Source organism: Phalangium opilio, unplaced genomic scaffold, assembly GCF_054372755.1.
Source record: "Phalangium opilio isolate 3A_F unplaced genomic scaffold, DU_Popi_V2 ptg000038l_1, whole genome shotgun sequence".
Taxonomy (NCBI): Eukaryota; Metazoa; Arthropoda; class Arachnida; order Opiliones; family Phalangiidae; genus Phalangium; species Phalangium opilio.
This window is the reverse complement of record NW_028324161.1, coordinates 417720-432970: the sequence shown is the minus strand read 5'-3', so window position 1 is coordinate 432970 and position 15251 is coordinate 417720. Positions and strand designations below refer to the sequence as shown.

At 42.3% G+C, this 15251-nt stretch overlaps 1 protein-coding gene across 1 annotated transcript in view; it reads right to left on the bottom strand.

Annotated features, from left to right (window-relative positions):
- The window catches only part of LOC149681523 (centrosomal protein of 290 kDa-like), a 249160-nt gene that overhangs the window by 10778 nt on the left and 223131 nt on the right, over window positions 1–15251 (bottom strand). Inside the window, exons 36-42 of the mRNA XM_089834228.1 lie at window positions 14344–14498; window positions 14095–14281; window positions 12202–12420; window positions 11795–11909; window positions 10802–10890; window positions 10523–10651; window positions 10185–10319 (exon numbers count right to left, since the gene is read on the bottom strand). Of these exons, the coding sequence (XP_089690354.1) occupies window positions 10185–10319; window positions 10523–10651; window positions 10802–10890; window positions 11795–11909; window positions 12202–12420; window positions 14095–14281; window positions 14344–14498 (1029 nt within the window). The remainder of the gene's footprint in view (window positions 1–10184; window positions 10320–10522; window positions 10652–10801; window positions 10891–11794; window positions 11910–12201; window positions 12421–14094; window positions 14282–14343; window positions 14499–15251) is intronic.

Genomic DNA, 15251 nt, shown 5'->3' with positions numbered 1-15251 from the left:
TATTTTTGGCTTATGTAGCAGACGACAGACCAATTTCTTGCCGCAACTCACCCCCATGAATCCCGAGCTAAGCCTAACTTTCGGCGAATGGGAATAAGGTGGATTGTTCTTTAAGGAGAGGTTGTTCAAACAAGAGGTTAGTTAGACCACAAGGTACAAGGTTTAGTTCCCTTTAAGTTCACTGTTCTTTAAAGTAGAATAAAGTTATTGGAACAGGTCTTAAAACACGAGCTTTCTATCAATTAATGCTGACGTTGTACCATATAGACACTCTGTACTACAGCCCAATTCTATGTTTGGACGTTTCATGGCCTTGTATTGATGAAATTGCTGTTTGAGTCATACGCAATATGTCATCGAAGAAAGCGATTGTTAAATGGAAGAAGGGCGGTAAATTGAGTTTAGTTGGCCTTGATCAAGTTCAAACACCAGGAGACCGTGTCGTGGGAAAGACCACATTAGTAAAATGGAAGAAATCAGCATATTTGGCAGAAATTTTAAAAATAAGTGGTAATTTGACCATTTATCCTAATTGCAAAAGAGTTGGCTTAGTTTAATTTTATTTTAGATGACGAATTTGCATTGGATGCATATTTAAATTCTCATGTGAAAAACCCCAAGGACGAAATGGCCCAAAAAGATTTGTCAAAAATGAAAAAGGCAACTCAACAGTCGAAAAAGACCACAGAGAAAAGAGTGAATTCATCTAAGAGAGACATGTTGAATGAAATATCTCAAATGCCCAACTTATTTGAGACTATGACCAATGACAAATGGTAAATCTAAAATATTTTTATTTTTCTATGGACGCGTGTTCTAAGTTTTAGTTGATAGTGAAATAATTCTGATTATTGTAGCCACGCAGAGCAGACCTTCCCGAAAAATGATGTTAACCCATACATATATAATCCTCAATACTTGCAAACAAAGTGCGCTGAACAGTCACCGTGGCACCCTTCAGCAATGTTTAATAATGGAGAATGTGCTGAACCACAATCTTATGTCATTATGGGAACGGAACAATGTATCATAACAACGGCCGAGAGTCGATACCCAAAAATGAACCCAAACTCTCAAACCGTCCTAATAAATGAACACCAACAACCCTCAATTAGTTCTCAAAACCACAACATACCATCTACAAACATCACAGTACCTGTGGCAACACGAATTTACGATGGTAATGCCAATACTGCGACCCCAAAATCTATGGCGACTCCAAACCCGACGGCGACTCCAAACCCGATGGCGACTCCAAACCCGACTGCGACTCCAAACCCGACTGCGACTCCAAACCCGATTGCGACTCCAAACCCGATTGCGACTCAAAACTCGATTGCGACCCCAAACTCGATTGCGACCCCAAACTCGATTGCGACCCCAAACTCGACTAATCTCAACTCATCCACAACACAAGTTTCGGCATTATTAATGAATCTTGGTTGGTTTTATATGTTCCTATTCATGTTCTCTTATTAGTTTAAAATCAAAAAGAAATGGTTTTTTGGCCGTGTCATTCTCCACTTCAATAACATCCAATATATTTTCAGGAGTTACAGCCGAAGTCGTTACATTTCTTAGAAATGTCATCGCCCTTGTCGACACAGGGCAGTTTACTTCCACTGAAAATGCCCCACGAACCACTACATTTGAAAAGTATGAAGAGAAGGTAAATATTGAGCCCTCATGCAAGCTGTTGGAAATAAACGAATAAGATACTACTTCATAAATAGGTGGAGCTACTTGAAGGAAGTGGGGTTTTTGTTACAAAATTAGAGAAACAAAAATTAGAATCCAAATGCTCTACACCATCTGAATTGATTAATGAAATACTATTAACACTGCATACTGAGCAGGAGCTCGCAGAGCTCACTGCCAAAGGACGTGGAGAAAAAAAAGGAATCCCTTCAAAGTATTTAGAAGTTATTCAGAGTAAGTTATCTTTTAGAAGAGCTTAACTAGTAATTCCGATGTTATTTCCTGGTGTGATTAACTCATTATTCTTCTCAGGCCTTGTTGCTCGGGTGTTCAACCACAAAAAGGGAGTTATAGTAAGCCGTTCAATGGTTACCTCCATCATCAATAAGAAATGTGCTAACGTCAGACAAGCCTTAAATAAAAGATGTAACAAGCGACGTGAAGAGAAAAACACAGGACCGGAACCAAAAAAAAAGAAATCCACATTCTTCTCATTTGAAGACATTGCGACATCTGGACCAGAGGATTCAACTGAAGAAATTATAGGGAAAGGAAAGTCCGTGGGCGTTGCACAAGAGAGTGACAGTGACGTTGAAGGAAATGTGCAGGAAGACAATTAATACCATTTCAATAAAGATACCTAAAATGCTTGTAATTGTGTTGTAACCATGAAATTATTTGATTAATTGATTCAGTTAGTAATGACAGAGGGCACCACCTTAACTTACCACTATAAATAGCGAGGCGATGCCGGTAATAGGGGCAGTCACTCACTAGCTACGGGGCAGAACTATCATGTAACGAAATGAAGATGTATAATTATATGTTTTAACCATGACGATAAGAAAATAATAAATGTTATGTTTTAAGTAAAAAACTCGAATTCTCATTTACACAACTCCGCTAATCTAATCAGTTTATAAGCCCCGCGGGGAACCCAACAATTGGCGACGGAGGCGAGATACTCGACACCGAAATTTCTACAGAAATTATTTCGGAAGAGACCTCGCGTTTAACAAGACGGACAACGCTCATAAAGGGAATTCACGAAAATAGACCTCGACGACCACTTTAGACAACAACACTTCCAATATGGCGGCAAATGGGATCATAGGAAAACTCAACATTTTCGACAACCATACGGAATCCTGGGAACAATACGCAGAACGACTCAACGCCTACTTCAAAGCCAATAAAATCGAAGACGCGGACACCAAAAAAGCGGTACTTCAAACAATCCTAAACCCCGAGACCTACACGCTTCTCCGTAACCGAATCCGCCCGGACACCATCGCCGAGAAAACGTACTCCGACCTTGTCACGGTCCTCAACAGTTATTTCAACCCAACTCCACTTCGGTGTATCGCCCGCCTCCGCTTTCATCGACGAAACCGCCAGCAAGGTGAATCAGTAGAAGCCTTTATCGCAGCCCTCCAAAATCTCTCTGAACACTGTCAGTTCAACGATAGAAACGACATGATTGTTGACAAGATCATTTTCGGGATAAACGACGACAACATGCAGCAAAAACTCGTTGCTGAGGAAGAGGACAAGAGGACTTTATCCTTGGCAAGGGCCACAGCCATCCTCGTCGGCATGGAAAACGCCAAGCGCAGCTTGGGAGAGATGAAAGACGAAGACACCGCCGAGAGGATAGCACATGTCTCTGGGCCACATCGCAAGTCAAGTAACTATGATACGTATAACTCGCAGAAATCATACTCGGGACGCCGTAACAACTATTTTCGAGATCATGCTCAAAGGGAGGATAGACCCGTCCCGGATTACAGCGCCTGTTTACGGTGCAAAAATAATGCACACAAGGGTCCTGAGTGCCCTTACAGAAGCGCTACCTGCGCGAAGTGCCAACGAAAAGGCCATCTAGCCAGAGCCTGCCTGAACCCACCTCGGCAGGGAGAAACCAGACCGGGCACATCAAGACATCACCCACAGACCTCCAACTATATAGGCGCAAATCATCACGAAGGTCAATACGAAACAGCAACCCTCGCGGAATACGATACCGATATTTACCACATCAGCGTGGCCAAATCACATAACGACTCTCACAACCTCCGAAGGATACACGCTATCGAAAGATCCACAACGCTTAACGATGATGTCCCTCCACCTGAAGTCGCCCAGCTGTTAGTCAACGGCAGACCCATCACATTCCAATTAGACAGCGGGTCAGGTTATACGATAATGTCATCACAAGATTATGAACTCCTCGGAAAACAGAGCGATCTACACCCTTTTCCACGAACACTCGAGTCGTACACGGGAGAGGCGATTCAGGTCCTGGGCCAAACAAATGTTCACGTCGCATTCGGAAGTCACCAGGCCACATTACCCATCATTGTCGTTCAGGGCAACAAACCGAACCTTTGTGGCCGCAATTGGTTGTACTCGACATTAAGAATCTTACCATCGTTCGCAACACGGGCCCAAGCAATCTTACCATCGTTCGCAACACAGACCCACAGTGTTCAAGAAGCCGATCCTGCCGTAAATGACCTTCTGAAGACGCATTCAGATCTTTTCACGCCGGGACTTGGCAAGCTAAAAGCAATACAAGCACATATCAATATGAAGGAAAACCCCACACCGAAGTATTGTAAAGCAAGATCGGTCCCGTACGCACGGAAAGACGCGGTGGAAGAGGAGCTTCGCCGCTTAGAAAAAGAGGGAATTATCGAGAAAGTCAATTACTCAGAGTATGCTTCTCCGATAGTAGCGGTACAAAAACCCAACGGGAGCATCAGAACCTGTGCTGACTTCAAATCAACTATCAACTCACAATTACACATAGACCAATACCCCATGCCTAAGGCGGAAGAAATTTTCGCCAAAATGAACGGATGCAAATATTTTTCGAAACTGGATCTACGCGAAGCCTACAACCAGGTCGAGTTAGACGAAGAATCCAAGAAGTATACCACCATAAATACAACACTTGGCCTTCTCCGGTTCAATCGCCTTCCCTTCGGAATATTTCAGCGTGTCATGGAGATGGTTTTAAGCAAAATCGAAAGGGTGACACCATTCCAGGACGACATACTCGTGGGTGGCCGGAACGTAGAAGACCATATGAATAGACTCAATGCCGTCCTTCAGACCTTGAAAGACCATGGATTAAAACTAAGACGTGAGAAATGCAAGTTTTTCCAAACAAGAATTGACTTTTTGGGTCACACCTTGGACGTACATGGTCTTCACCCTCAAGAGTGCAAGATGACGGCGATATTGGAGGCTCCGGAACCGAAAGACGCGGACACTCTACGATCCTTCTTGGGTCTCCTCAATTACTATTCCCGTTTCTTGCCAAACAACGCAACTCGACTAGCGCCTCTCTATAACCTTCTTACGAAAACCGCCATATGGCAGTGGAACTCGCCGCAGCAAGAAGCTTTCATGGCAGCTAAACAAGCTCTGATATCATCAAACCTACTAGTCCATTACGACGCCACCAAGCCGATATCTCTCGCATGCGACGCGTCGCCAGTGGGAGTCGGGGCTGTAATATCTCACAACATCGAGGGAACAGAGAAACCAATCGCCTTCGCATCGCGCAGCCTAACCCCGACGGAAAAGAACTATTCCCAGTTGGAGAGAGAAGGGCTGGCAATCATTTTCGCGGTCAAAAAGTTTAAAGACTACCTATATGGCACCAAGTTCATCCTGTTTACGGATCATCAACCCTTAGTCACCTTATTGGCAGCTGATAAACCTATTCCCCCGATGGCAGCCGCACGCATCCAACGTTGGTCACTCACCTTAGCCGCCTTTTCCTACGAAATCAAATTTCGAAAAGGATCTCTCAACGCTAACGCCGATGCCCTCAGTAGACTACCACTACCGGTCAACACCAACCAGACTCCCGCACCCGCGGAATACGTCTTCGCACTACGGAACATCACCAATAAGGGACCCCTCAACATAAGACAATTGGAGGAGGCGACGGGAACAGACAAGACCCTTCAGCAACTGAAAAAGGCAATGACTCAGGGATGGCGTTCATCTGAGATTCATCCAGACCTAACGGTATACTACCGACGAAGGAACGAACTTTCCAGTCTACACGGCATTCTAATGATGGGCAACCGCGTAATCATTCCGGGAGACAAGCGCCACGTCATGCTAGAAGAACTCCACAGTTCTCACCAGGGAACCGCGAAAATGAAGGCAATTGCCAGGTCAAGTTTCTGGTGGCCTAATATCGACCAGGATATTGCAACCTTATCGCAGACATGTAGGATATGTCGTGAACACGCAACCATGCCGGCAAGGTCATACCATCCGTGGCCACAAACAAATTCGCCATGGATAAGAGTACACGCTGACTTCGCTGGTCCGGTTGAAGGAGTCTACCTTCTAGTGGTAGTGGACAGTCATAGTAAATGGCTAGAAGTATCCATCACCAGGAATCAATCAACCCACGCGGTTATCACTTTCCTGCGAGAACTCATTGCACGCTTTGGTATCATGCAGTCCCTGGTCACCGACAATGGCACTTGTTTCACCAGCGCAGAATTTGCAAGCTTCATCGAGAGTAATGGAATCCAACATATACGCTCAGCCCCGTATCATCCTGCGTCTAATGGGATCGCGGAACGTAATGTTCGCACGGTGAAAGAAACACTGAAGAAGATATCACCCAACTCACAAGCTTTGGATATCGTAACCACCGGATTTAACGTCCATAAAACGGGAACTTTGGAAGAGCGACTTTCCCGTATACTCATGAACCACCGCCGCGCACCCACGGCCAACGGAAAATCTCCTGCAGAAATGATGCTGGGGCGTCCCATACTCTCTCACATCGATCTATGTAATCCGAAAAAGAATCAACAGCACCCTCAGCCACACGAAATACCCTCAAACATCAGACCACAGTTTTCGCCGAAGGACAATGTCTACGCATACAACTTTGGCAGAGGTGAAAGATGGCTGGAAGGCACTATAACGGGCACCATAGGGAAGATGATGTATACGGTGATGACTACCCGCGGTGAAATTCGTCGACATCGAAACCAGCTACGACCACGCCCCACTAAAGGAGTAAGAGACATAGCACCCATCTCGACAGCTCTCGACTTTTCCATTTGGGATTCCTTGTTTAATGAAGACAACAGAACAGCGTCACGTCTCAACACACCAACGCGACCCACCACGCCAACGAGTCAACGATCAAATTCCCCAGAAGCAAATCATCCACACCGAACACATAGTCCTGACGGTCAATTACAAGATCTTTCCCAAGCTACTCAGCCACGTCCAGAACTATCACAACTGAATGGGCCTATCGCAACGACCAAGCCACCTCGACAGAGACGCGTTCCTGCACGTTACACGGACGTTTAGATAGATAGATTAAAAAAAAAAAAAAAAAGGGGGTATTGTTGTAACCATGAAATTATTTGATTAATTGATTCAGTTAGTAATGACAGAGGGCACCACCTTAACTTACCACTATAAATAGCGAGGCGCTGCCGGTAATAGGGGCAGTCACTCACTAGCTACGGGGCAGAACTATCATGTAACGAAATGAAGATGTATAATTATATGTTTTAACCATGACGATAAGAAAATAATAAATGTTATGTTTTAAGTAAAAAACTCGAATTCTCATTTACACAACTCCGCTAATCTAATCAGTTTATAAGCCCCGCGGGGAACCCAACAAATTGTAAATTACTAATTGTAATGAAACAAAAAATAATGTATCTACAAATAAATAAATCTATATTTCTTGCGTGACTCAGTCCGATTTTCTCTTAAACACCAGACGACTTGAATGTACCCTCTAAACAAACTTCGAGGGCATCTTCCATTCAGACTTCTCGAGGGCATCTTCCACTCAGACTTCTCGAGGGCATCTTCCACTCAGACTTCTCGAGGGCATCTTCCATTCAGACTTCTCGAGGGCATCTTCCATTCAGACTTCTCGAGGGCATCTTCCATTCAGACTTCTCGAGGGCATCTTCCATTCAGACTTCTCGAGGGCATCTTCCACTCAGACTTCTCGAGGGCATCTTCCATTCAGACGTCTCGAGGACATCTTCCATTCAGACGTCTCGAGGGCATCTTCCATTGAGAAGTCTGAATGGAAGATGCCCTGGAGAAGTCTGAATGGAAGATGCCCTGGAGAAGTCTAAATGGAAGATGCCCTGGAGAAGTCTGAATGGAAGATGCCCTCGAGACGTCTCGAGGGCATCTTCCATTGAGATGTCTCGAGGGCATCTTCCATTGAGACGTCTCGAGGGCATCTTCCATTCAGACTTCTCCAGGGCATCTTCCATTCAGACTTCTACAGGGCATGTTCCATTCAGACTTCTACAGGGCATCTTCCATTCAGACCTCTACAGCACATCTTCCATTCAGACGTCTACAGCACATCTTCCATTCAGACGTCTACAGCACATCTTCCATTCAGACGTCTACAGAGCATCTTCTAACCATACCTCTCGTGGGCATACTTTAAACCAACGTTGTATAGGGCTATTCTATACAGAGGTCTGTAGACCATCTTAAAGTCAGACTAAACATGGTTTCGCGCAGGTGCAAATGTTTAAGAGGTTTAAGGCCTCTTCTAGACGTCTAGAATACTTCTAAAAGACCTCAATTAGCAGTATTCTAGATGTCTAGAAGAGGTCTTAAACCTCTTAACAAATGGGAAAAAAGCAATTGGTCTAAACTGCTCCTAAATGAAGACCCATTATTTTCGTAAGGGTAGACACCAATCTCACCTTGCCAAAGGCAGGAACCAATCAGAACTTGTCCACATGGGCGGAGCTAAAACTAGCCTTTGCTAAGCTTAGCAGGCCAGTGAACATCACCCATCTAGTATGGGCGCATCTAGTGGCATTTCCGTAAACTAAACCACATGCAGCAGAGACTTCGTTTAAGCACCCCATTCGCGCTCCTTTTTCAAATTCTAAAAGCTAGTATCACTGGGGGTTTAGTTACGATCTTGAAGGTAAGACATGGTGCTTGCATCAGGGGCGTACACCTAAATTTTGAAAAAACGCCATAACCCACCCGATTGGTGTATAAATTAAAAAAGAAAAAAAAGCACTCGATAATTCAAAATCGACAATGCCGCCAACAGTTGCAGTTTAGCAATTTAAGTTGCGCGTTTCTAGGCATATTTCATGCTTTACAATGATTTCAAATAATTAAAGGGAGTGTTGAAAGGTAAATCAGGTGATAATTTACCAGTTGTTCTACTAATTATAAGACGTACCTACATATAATTTTGAGATATCATAGATAATTTGAAATTTGCACCTCCGACCAATTACGTAACAAAATTTACTTTTCACACTATTACTCGGCCATGAGGGCAATTTTTTCAAATCTCGTGCTAAATTTCATTCAACATATTGTAAGGGGTCGCATACATAACGCCAGAAGGGGGAAAATGGAAAGATGACACTCTGTGTCGCCTTAATACTTTAGCAAGAACGAATTCAGGATACCATAAGAACGTTGAAACAAGGCAATGCTGGCGCCATGAAGTCATACTTTTCATAATATGAGGGAAGGGCCTATTTTTGGGAATATGGAAAATGGAGTCTCCTAGGTCTAGGAGTGTTGGTGTCGTTGTCAAGCATAAAATTGTTAAAATCGTTAATGATGAACTGATATATTTAAAAAGAGTGGTTATAAAGAATCTAGATTTTTCTATTAGAGTGCCTGATTTATCCGGGACAAAGTCAGTACAACGGATTTCCCAAACTTCGTCGTGTAACGCCAAGGCTTAAGGCCAGAGAAGCTGAATGTGATACTACCCACTTTAACTGATATCTAACCCACCGATGGCGCTAAAAATGGATTTTAAGGCGTTACCTAGGACGATAGCGGAAACGGTTTGTCTTCATGGTACCAGGGGACAATGTTACCATTCCACGTTCTTATGGTATCCTGAATTCGCTCTTGACTTTAGTTATGTTACATGATTCTTCCCAGGCCTACCCTTTTTGTTTGCTCTCCTTCTCATCAAACTTTACATGGGCATCACACCGTGGGGTGAATTCTATAACTGTTTTCCGTACTAAATTCCACGCAATCAACCCACAAACCTCGTCTTGACACGTGACATAAAACCGGAAACGCGCCTTGACAGACACCTATGCTCTAATAGAGTAATGATGAGGGAACTATTTATCGCGTATATGATTCGGTTTAGTAACTTTGCTCCAACTGCTCTAATGTTGGGAAGAATCATGTTACAATTACATCGCCGCTTTGCGGTACACTTCTCTCGAAGAAAAGTATTATATACTTCTGATAACGTTAATTGGTCATAATGACTGAGACAATAAAACAAAAATAACCTCACTTAAAGTATAATTAAACCATATTGCATTCAACGTTATTAGAAATTATACGGAAAGTTTTAGCAACAAAATATTCAATGCAAACTTCTCTAACCGCTTGAAATCACTATTAATGAAACAATTACAAAAGGTTAGTTTCTTTACCTGATCTCGCAGTGTTTTGTTGGACTTGTCAAGTGATTCCACTTCATGTTCTTTCTCTTTCAGCTTACTTTTTAAACGCTCAGTAGTTTGTTGCCACTTTTTACTCTCTTCCCAACGAATAAGTTCTTCCCTTGACTACAAAAAGATACAAAATGAAACAAGAATGATGGATTTGCTACACTGCATATTTGAACTCATAATAGGACATCGTTGTTGGGGTACAGAGGCAACTGTACTATAATAGTTACGCATTACAGTACTTAACGCATGCAGTGGAACTGACCCACATCAAATCCTGTGTAAGACTACTTTGCAAGTAGTAAAAATATACTAATTACTTTTTGCGCTTTCTCATCCTCAACGTAAGGCTTTTCCGGTGGTTCATGACGACGTATTAGTTCCTCTAAAAATCGAATCTGTTCCTTCAGCTCCGAAACTTCTTCAACACCATTCTCTTCAACTGGAGCCTGAAATGCATGTATTTCTTAACACCATCAACAACTCATGACCTCAGGAGTGAACCCATTATTTAACGTCAATCATATTACACAATTTACACCTCTAATGGGCTGTTCACTCCTGATGCCAACTGATTTATAAGAACAGTTTCAACGTACATTTGAAGTAGGTGGTCGAGCTCTTTCCAGTCGCCTTTTCATATCTTCATTTTCTTTAAGGGTTTTCTCCAAAAAGTCGTCATTTTGATCTAAAGAAACACAATTTGCATTGCTTTATAAGTCACTGACACATTTTAAAGCAATTGCTGGCTCCTGTCGCGCCCCTAACATCCCGGCTAATCTATATCTATATAAATCAAAGTCCTGACTGACAGACTGACTGATAGTCAACTTCCAGCCCAAACCGCTTGCCCTAGAAGGCTGAAAATTTGCAGGAACGTTACTCATAAGTAGTTGGCACGCACTAAGAAAGATTTTTCCAATCCGCCGCCATCTTGAAAAATGGCGCCCAGAAATGTAAAAAATCTTCTCTAGGCAACAAAGTCCGCGCGTTTCAACCGATTTCGCAATTATTTAGACAACTGGTTTCTTTTAACCTATAGACGGGTTGAATGGTCTTTCGGGTTCAATTTGTTGCCATCTTTCTAAATGGCGGCCAAAAACTTAAAACCCTTCTTTATAGAATAATGTCCGCGTGAAAAATAATAAAAAATGTCCCGACGGGCTGACGGGCAACGCCGAGTGCCTTCGCTCCTAGGGTGCTACAAAAATATTAGTCATCAGTAAAATCTTCCCATTCTTTATATCATTTTGATGGTAGTTCTTAATAAACCAAATTTATCCTGCCAAAAGCAGTAACCAATAGGCATTACTACGTCATGAAACGTTGGGCTACCTTCCACTAGTGCTAAAAAAACATACCAGGAGGAGGGGCTTATGTAGCTTTCATTCTGTAAAAATAATACCATAATGGCGCTGGGGGCGGAGTTAAGCCCTAAATGCCAAGTCCCTATTTGAATGAACCTAAAATTAACCTTTGCCAGGCTTAGTGGGCCTGTCAACTCCACCCCTCTAGCAAGGGCTTTGACACAGCCGGGACTATTTTCAGTCGCGTTCACGCAGTTGTACTTTGTGGATTAAAAATATACTAACCCGAGTTCATCCTTAATGCATCCAGTTCAACAGCAAGTTCACTTATCCTTTCATCCCTTGAATTTATCTGCTTTTTCAAATTTTCTCGCACTTTTTGCAAATTGTGGATTTTATCCTGAAGTTATAAGTGATCATTATAGCCACTCCATAAGTTTATGAGACATGTTCCATAAGTATGACACTTCCTATACAGCCCTAATTCAGCTAGTTCTAGAACGACTTGATAATTGACTACACGCGGTTTTGCAGTCCTCCTACCCAATTAGTCGATACTAAGGCCCAGCAGACGCTAACCAGACGTTCCTTTATGAGAATCTATGACGTTTCACCTACGACAAGCTCTCAGTAATCAGTGTCAAACTTACGTTACAACGAGTACACTTGTATTCAGTTAATTGAAATTTAACCTGATAATCTTTATATTTTAAATCAGTTGAAGTTTGAGTTTCTTCGTCTTTTGTCTCAATTTTAGCGACAGTTTCCGGCTTGTCAAATTGTACTTGATTGATTGATTGCATTGATCTATCAGGCTGACTTAGAGATTCGTGTGTATCCGCCTGTTTAATTGATGTCCTTCTCATATACTGCATTTCAGATCTCAATTTCCCAATTGCGTTGATTAGTTCCTGGGATATTAAGCAAAATCAAAAGCACAATATTTATGATTTTGATTTAATTATGGCATTTTTCATTCTTAATAGGATATTTTTAACTATCGTCTTGATACAAATGACACTTTGAAAATTTTCACTCTAATTAACCTCCGCGGGATTGATCATTCTGTGCAATTATTGTACACGCAGCTTGAATATTGAATTAAGTTACTGTAATCGCGCCCTATTCTAGGCGTAATCTCGAAATCAGGCTTCACACAACATTTGGAAAACAAATTTCCCCGAGATTTCCAGGCTTTTCCCCATATACTTCCCTGAGTTTTCCAGGATTTTCCCCATATACTTCCCTGAGTTTTCCAGGCTTTTCCCCATATACTTCCCTGAGTTATCCAGGTTGAGTATGGAGTATCCTATGGATCAAATGTTATCGAAAGAGGGGGGCAAATTGGACTATAACATACTCAAAGGACATCCCCGTATCTCTAATATAAGCAGAGTTATGAGCCTCCAAAATATAGTGTAAAGTTAATCCTATGGAGGGAATATTCATGAACATTTTGCTTAATTACTCGGCCCCTGTTTGTCGTAGCCGTAAGGTTTTAGCATGGTTGGATTTGGGATAAATTGGACTATAACATACTCAAAGGAGTTCACGCAAATTTCCCTGATTTCCCTGAATTTTATTAAAAATTCGAAATTTCCATGAGTTTTCCCTGAGGTTTTTGTGAACTATTTATTTCCCTGATTCTTCCAGGTTTTCCCTGTTTCCCAGGTTTGTACGAACCCTGGAAATAATCGCGCCCTAATCTCGCCTTATTCTCAACGTAATCTCGATATATTTTCGGTGTAATCTCATCATGTTCTCGGCATAATATCGCCTTACTCTGGTCATAACCCGTGTAATCCAAAATTAAGTAGTCGGTGTACAGCGGCCACCATTTCAAGTCTGGAAACTAATAGAGACCGACCTAATGAAGGTTCACATAACCAGTGTGTAGTGATCGTACGGGGAACCTGAACCCGACCCGGGAAGTCGGTGATCCCCGGTATTTTCAACCCGACCCGACCCGGCCAGTCAATTTTGAAGTCGGGTCTAAAAAAAAAGGGGGTGGGCCCGTAGTAGGGGGTAAGTTATTATTGACGGTTGCGCTTTGTGATAAAAGTAGATAGGAACTCTAATCTGATTAGGGCGAGCTTGAATATTTAATTTTTTTCCATCTCGAGGCTTCGAAAGCCAGTAGAACACTGATATATTTCGGCAATTTCAAACGTCAATGTATTAATTGTGTGTTAAGTTGCGAGCAATTGATTTCAAAATTGAAAAAGTGGTAGAAGAGTTTCACGAGCACCAGAAACAGAAACCCCATTCAGCCACTGCCCAAGACATAGGATAAGGACAATTTGGAAAATTTACAGATGGAAGATGCGCCTGTTCTGGGACAATTAGTTACCCCAATCCCTTCCACGACGTTCTGTCATATAGCAATGATATGGCAGATTCGACCCGATTTTCCGAGTTTTTTTTCGCAACCCAACCCGACAAAAATCTCATCCCGTATGATCACTACAGTACGTTAAAAGGCTGGAGCGCTACGACACCCTTGTATTAGGAGTGCGAACCCACATAGTTTTAAATGAAACGCGTAAGAGTGTTATCAAAATCAAATATTATTTGCACTAGCTTACATTCAATTGTTTTTCCTTGCCATAAATCTGATTTTTAAGGTCTTTCAGTATGAGTTTCAGTTGAATAACTTGAGCAGGCTGATTGCCGATTTGTTCCTCGAAATTTCGATTCAGAACTTGTACCATCTGTTGGTGCCTCTTTATTTCTTCCACACCTTGCAGCCTTAAATACAGCTCTTGCTTAGTTCTAAAATGCATAAAGAGTGCATATAAGATTCTGAAAGAATATTAAAATCAAGACATGTATACCTCTCCTGTTCTTCTTCAAGTTTTTCCGTCAAATTGTTAGCTTTGATTTTCCACTCAAGTGTTTCTTGTTGAGCTACGTTTAATTGTTTCATGAGACCCGATAGTTTTGTCTGACTGATATCCATTGATTCTTCAAGCTCTGTTACTTTCGAAAGCTAAGGAAGATACACAAAACTTATTAAAGTAAATAATTGGCAATAGTTGCAACGAGGGTCATCTTTGAACAATGTATGATCGTAGTTTTTTAGATTAAAGCAAAGCGGGGGTTCAGTAGATCCCCTACAAGGTGGCATTCCTCCTGAACCCCGGGTTTGGCTTGGCGAAGGCTAGTGGCGAGATTTATAAGTGCACGTATAAATCCCGCCCACAAATGCCTCCTGCTTTTGCCAAGCCAAAACTTGAGCTCGAAAGGAAAGTCACCTTGTAGGGCATTCACTTGAGCCGCGCCTATGACCATTAAACACAGATGGACTAGAATTATAAGCTAAAACCCCGTTCAACCAAAGAAGGTGGAAAGAGGGGAAGTTGAAGCTAGCGGCTTTCGCAAGGCATTTTGGGTGTTCTCGCTTATCTTTTTTATTTATTTGTTATATTTTCCTCCAAATATCCGGTTCACCGTATTTCAACCAATAGAGTCCTGTCAGAAGCCTTGGTTTTGAATTAATAATACGTCACGTTAGCATGGATGAAGGATGCACGTGAAAAACAATCGACGCTCTACAGGATGTGCAACTCCCTATACTAAAAAGTAGACAAGTCGATACTAGCGCCGCCTGGCTACCAGCGCTGGAAACCCTCGCGGGAAAAAAAAAATACTGGACATAAGAAAAAAAACCTGTTTTGCTTCTAGCAGACGACGCTAATGGATAAAAATCGACGGTAGCGCGTGTTTTTTCTTATGTCCAGTA